Raw genomic sequence first — 6435 nt, forward strand, 5'->3', positions numbered from 1 at the left:
GCCCAGGCTGGAGTGCAGTGGCTGGATCTCAGCTCACTGCAAGCTCCGCCTCCCAGGTTTACGCCATTCTCCTGCCTCAGCCTCCTGAGTAGCTGGGACTACAGGCACCCGCCACCTCGCCCGGCTAGTTTTTTGTATTTTTTTTTTTTTAGTAGAGATGGGGTTTCAGCGTGTTAGCCAGGATGGTCTCGAACTCCTGACCTCGTGATCCACCCGTCTCGGCCTCCCAAAGTGCTGGGATTACAGGCTTGAGCCACCGCGCCCGGCCTTGGCTAATGTTTTCATTTTTAGTGGAGACAGGGTTTCATCATGTTGGCCAGGATATTCTCGATCTGTTGACTCCGCTATCCGCCTGCCTGTGCCTCCCAAAGTGCTGGGATTACTGGCGTGAGCCACTGTGCCCAGCCAAGGATGCAATATTATTATGCTCTTTATTAAATCAGTTATTTTCTACTAAGGTCAAAATTTTAACTGATGAACTATAAATATTTTTTCACATGGAGTCTTGCTCTGTTGCTCAGGCTGGAGTACAGTGGCATGATCTCTGCTCACTGCTATCTCCTCCGCCTGGGTTCAAGTCATTCGACTGCCTCAGCCTTTCCAATAGCTGGGATTACAGGTGCCAAACTCCACATCCAGCTAATTTTTGTATTTTTAGTAGAAGGGTTTCATCATGTTGACCCAGCTGGGTTTGTGCTCCTGACTTCAGGTGATCCACCTGCCTGAGCCTCCTGGCGTGAGCCACTGCTCCCAGCCTACTGTCACTGATTACCATATTAATCTTTGTATTTCTGACCACCTCAATATCCACAGTACTCTCTCAGTCCCCACACTACTCTCATTATGTAAGGAAAGACACTTGCTTATCCACTGGACAGCTTTCTCAGGACACAGCCTAAACCAATGTCTGCTCTGTATGATGGTTGACATGCCACTGTCTAAATTTTACTTTAAGTTCTGGGGTACATGTGCAGAACGCGCAGGTTTGTTAGGTAGGTATACATGTGCCATGGTGATTTGCTGCACCCATCAACCCGTCATCTAGGTTTTAAGCCCTGCATACATTAGGTGTTTTTCCCAATGTTCTCCCTCCTCTTGCCCCCGACCCCCTGATAGGCCCTGCTGTATGTTGTTTCCCTCCCTGTGTCCACCTGTTCTAATTGTTCAACTCTCACTTATGAGTCAGAACATGCAGTGTTTGGTTTTCTGTTCTTGTGTTAGTTTGCTGAGCATGATGGCTTCCAACTTCATCCATGTCCCTACAAAGGAGATAATCTCATTCTTTTCTTTTCCTTTTTTTTAAAATGGAGTTTCGCTCTTGTAGCCCAGGCCGGAGTGCAATGGCATGATCTCGGCTCACCACAACCTCCGCCTCCCGGGTTCAAGCGATTCTCCCGCCTCAGCCTCCCAAGTAGCTGGAATTACAGGTATGCACCACCTTGTCTGGCTAATTTTGTATTTTTAGTAGAGACAGGGTTTCACCATGTTGGTCAGGCTGGTCTCCAACTCCTGACCTCAGGTGATCTGCCCACCTCAGCCTTCCAAAGTGCTGGGATTACAGGTGTGAGCCACTGTGTCCTGCCAGTCTCATTCTTTTTTATGGCTGCATAGCATTCCATGGAATATATGTGCCACATTTTCTTTAACCAGTCTATCCTTAATGGGCATTTGGGTTGGTTCTAAGTCTTTGTTATTGTAACTATTGCTGCAAGAAACGTGTGTCTTTACAGTAAAATGATTTATAATCCCTTGGGTATATACCCAGTAATGGGATGGCTGGGTCAATACTACATCCACTTTTAAGAACATGTAGGCCGGGCGCGGTGGCTCAAGCCTGTAATCCCAGCACTTTGGGAGGCCGAGATGGGTGCATCACGAGGTCAGGAGATGGAGACCATCCTGGCTAACACGGTGAAACCCCGTCTCTACTAAAAAAATGCAAAAAACTAGCCGGGCGAGGTGGCGGGCGCCTGTAGTCCCAGCTACTCGGGAGGCTGAGGCCGGAGAATGGCGGGAACCCAGGAGGCGGAGCTTGCAGTGAGCTGAGATCCGGCCACTGCACTCCAGCCTGGGCAACAGAGCAAGACTCCGTCTCAAAAAAAAAAAAAAAAAAAAAGAACATGTCCGGGTCTGCAGCCCAAGATTGGTGGACCTACTCTATTTATTTGAAAAGCAGTAATTTACTCCAAATTTCTTTTGGCAAGTTAGTGTTTGTTGGTAGATGGCTGGGAATACTGCACAGTTTTTGTGAAGATGGAAAAGTTACTTCAGTTAAGAAAAGATTTATCAGTCTTTGTCAGGTTTATTAGATGGAGCTTTTCATGGCTTAACCACCTTAACCTACCATAAGAAATACTGTAGACTGAGATGCTTAACACCTTAAACTGCAGGAAATAATTTCTCATAAATCTGTAAGCAGTGAAGTCCAAGATGCATAAAAACATTTCCTGGGTGGTGCCTTTTTTCTATTTGCAGTCTAGTGGTTTTCCTTATACAGGCACTAATCCTGTTCTTGAGAGCTTCCTTCTCATGGCCTAATTGTTGCCCAATGTCCCCACTCACTTCCAATAAGATAATATTGGGGAATAGGATCTTAGTAGATTAATTTTGGTCAGTGCAAACATGGGTGCCTTCGTTGTGTTGTATACCTTTTTATTTTTCAGTTTGCTCCAAAGAATGCTTAGTCAATAAATTTCCCAATTCCAAAATGCTTTTCAGTTATTAGACAGCCATGTTTCCCTTCTATTGCACCATGCCCAGGCTTCATGTTGGAAAAATTCTCCTTTTTGGGGAGCTAACCTAATTAATTTTTGCAATGTAAGTTGTTGGTCATAGCTTTCTTTTTTTTTTGAGACGGAGTCTTGCTCTGTCGCCCGGACTGGAGTGCAGTGGCCGGATCTCAGCTCACTGCAAGCTCCGCCTCCCGGGTTTAAGCCATTCTCCTGCCTCAGCCTCCCAAGTAGCTGGGACTACAGGCGCCTGCCACCTCACCCGGCTAGTTTTTGTATTTTTAGTAGAGACGGGGTTTCACCGTGTTAGCCAGCATGGTCTTGATCTCCTGACCTCGTGATCCGCCCGTCTCGGCCTCCCAAAGTGCTGGGATTACAGGCTTGAGCCACCGCGCCCGGCCAGCTTTCTTTATACTACTATTCTGCAGTTAGTTTGAATTATGTACAGTCACCCTTTCTCTATTAGAAAATATCTGTTCCTGGCCAGGCGTGGTGGCTCACGCCTGTAATCCCAGCACTTTGGGAGGCTGAGGCGGGCGGATCACGAGGTCAGGAGATTGAGACCATCCTGGCTAATATGGTGAAACCCCGTCTCTACTAGAAATATCAAAAATTAACAGGGCATGGTGGCGGGAACCTGTAGTCCCAGCTACTTGGGAGGCTGAGGCAGGAGAATGGTGTGAACCCGGGAGGTGGACCTTGCCTTGAGCCGAGATCACGCCACTGCACTCCAGCCTGGGCAACTGAGCAAGACTCCGTCTCAAAAAAAAAAAAAAGAAAGAAAGAAAGTATCTGTTCCTTTTGTTCTCCAAAAAATTAAAAATCATGATTGGGAGTTTTATAACTTTCTTTAACGTAAGTATTACTGTTAGTGTAATATTACATATTTCAATAGGAGATATTTATTGACTATTTGTAATTAATTGGAAACTGTGGGTTCCTTATATCTTATAGGTATTTTTTCTAAATATGAGATCAAGGAATTACCAACAAAAAAGGAGAGTAATACAGGAGAAATATTCCAGACAGTAATGTTGGAAAGACATGAAAGCCACGACATAGAAGATTTTTGCTTCAGTGAAACCCAGAAAAATGTACATGACTCTCAGTGTCAGTGGAGACATGATGAAAGACATTACAAACGCGTGTGTGTAACCTATAAGGAAAGTCTCATTGGTAGAAGAGACATGCATGGTAGAAAGGATGATGCACAAAACAAGCCTATTAAAAATCAACTTGGATTAAACTTGCAGTCACACCTACCAGAACTGCAGCTATTTCAAGCTGAAAGGAAAATATATGAGCATGATCACATGGAAAAATCTGTCAACAGTAGTTCCTTAGTTTCCCCACCCCAAGGTATTTCTTCTACTGTCAAAACCCACGTTTCTCATACATATGAATATCATTTTGTGGATTCGTTATTCACACAAAAAGAGAAAGCAAACATTGGGACAGAACACCTCAAATGTAGTGAGTGTGGCAAGTCCTTTCACCAAGGCTTACATTTTACTATACATCAAATAATCCATACTGAGGAGAAGCAGCTTAAATGTGATATATGTGGCAAGAGCTTCAAAAAAAAATCAAACCTTGCAAGTCATCGAAGAATTCATACTGGAGAGAAGCCATATAAATGTAACGAATGTGGCAAGGTCTTCAATAATATTTCACACCTTGCACAGCATCGCAGGATTCATACTGGAGAGAAACCATATAAATGTAATGAATGTGGCAAGGTCTTTAATCAAATTTCACACCTTGCACAACATCAAAGAATTCATACTGGAGAGAAACCTTATAAATGTAATGAATGTGGAAAGGTATTCCATCAAATTTCACACCTTGCACAACATCGGACAATTCATACTGGAGAAAAACCTTACAAATGTAACAAATGTGGCAAGGTGTTCAGTCGCAATTCCTACCTTATACAACATCTGATCATTCATACTGGAGAGAAACCCTATAAATGTAACGAATGTGGAAAGGTCTTCAATCATATTTCACACCTTGCACAACATCGGAGAATTCACACCGGAGAGAAACCCTACAAATGTAACGAATGTGGCAAGGTCTTCAGTCACAAGTCATCCCTAGCAAATCACTGGAGAATCCATACTGGAGAGAAACCTTACAAATGTAATGAATGTGGCAAGGTCTTCAGTCGCAATTCATACCTTGCCCAACATCTGCTAATTCATACTGGTGAGAAACCTTATAAGTGTGATGAATGTGACAAAGCATTCAGTCAAAATTCACATCTTGTACAACATCGCAGAATTCATACTGGAGAGAAACCCTACAAATGTAATGAATGTGGCAAAGTCTTCAGTCAAAATTCATACCTTGCATATCATCGGAGAATTCATACTGGAGAAAAACCTTATAAATGTAATGAATGTGGGAAGGTCTTCAGTCTAAACTCATCCCTAGCACATCATCGAAAAATTCACACTGGAGAGAAACCTTACAAATGTAATGAATGTGGCAAACTCTTCCGCAACAGTTCATATCTTGTAGGTCATCAGAGATTTCATACCAGAGAGAAATCTAGCAAATGTAATTAATGTGGCAGAGTGTTCAGTCAGCATTAAAGCCTTGCAACACGTACAATAATTTATACTGGAGAAAAACTTTGCAAGTATAATGAATGTAGCAGAGCCTTTAGTTTTTGTTCAAGGCTTAATAACCATTAGCTAGTCCATGGGGAGAGAAACTTTACTAATGTATTGAATGTGGCAAGGCCTTAAGGTAAAAGTCTGAGATCAGGATTTTTCCAAGAATTCTTGCTGGTGAGAAACCTAACAAACGTAATGAAAGTGGCAAGGTCTTCTGGCACAATTCTCACATTGTACACTATTGCAAAATTTCATACTTGAAACAAAAACACTGAGAGTGGGAAACCATTATGACTTCAAACATTCATCAGCATCAGAGAATCCATACTAACGAGCCTTTATATAATTATATGTGATAGAGATTTTCTGCAGGCCATAGTGTTACTAAGCATCAAAAACTTTTTTGATGAAACCATATAAAGGGAATGTGCATGCTTAGGCTTTTACCCAAGCATCAAAACTGGAACATCACAGGGTTTACACTGGAGAGTAACTACACAAACATAATGAATATAATAAGCCTTTCAGTGTCATATTCATTATTTTCTCATGAGAGATCTACTCAATAAAAACCAAGTAAATATAGTGAATCTGGAAATGTCACTGGTCTAAGATGCATTCTCATGGTTCATTAAAAATTCATAGTGGAGGCCGGGCGCGGTGGCTCACGCCTGTATTCCCAGCACTTTGGGAGGCTGAGGCAGGCGGATCACGAGGTCAGGAGTTTGAGACCATCCTGGCTAACACGGTGAAACCCCGTCTCTACTAAAAATACAAAAAATTAGCCAGGTGTGGTGGCAGGCGCCTGTAGTCCCAGCTACTCAGGAGGCTGAGACAGGAGAATGGCATGAACCCAGGAGGCGGAGGTTGCAGTGAGCTGAGATTGTGTCACTGCACTCCAGCCTGGTCGAGAGAGTGAGACTCTGTCTCCAAAAATAATAATTCATAGTGGATCCCAGGTGCGGTGGCTCACACTTGTAATCCCAGCACACTGGGTGGCCGAGGTGGGTGGATCATGAGGTCAGGAGTTTGAGACCAGCTTGACCAACATAGTGAAACCACATCTCTACTAAAAATACAAAAAT

At 43.3% G+C, this 6435-nt stretch overlaps 1 protein-coding gene across 1 annotated transcript in view; it reads left to right on the forward strand.

The window, feature by feature from the left end:
- ZNF83 (zinc finger protein 83) overlaps positions 1–5940 on the forward strand; it is a 27960-nt gene extending 22020 nt beyond the window's left edge. Inside the window, exon 5 of the mRNA XM_026448829.1 lies at positions 3684–5940. Coding sequence (XP_026304614.1) covers positions 3684–5299 — 1616 coding nt within the window. The 3' untranslated portion in view covers positions 5300–5940. The remainder of the gene's footprint in view (positions 1–3683) is intronic.
- Positions 5941–6435: the final 495 nt, after the last annotated feature.

The sequence above is a fragment of the Piliocolobus tephrosceles genome, chromosome 21 (assembly GCF_002776525.5).
Source record: "Piliocolobus tephrosceles isolate RC106 chromosome 21, ASM277652v3, whole genome shotgun sequence".
Lineage (NCBI taxonomy): Eukaryota > Metazoa > Chordata > Mammalia > Primates > Cercopithecidae > Piliocolobus > Piliocolobus tephrosceles.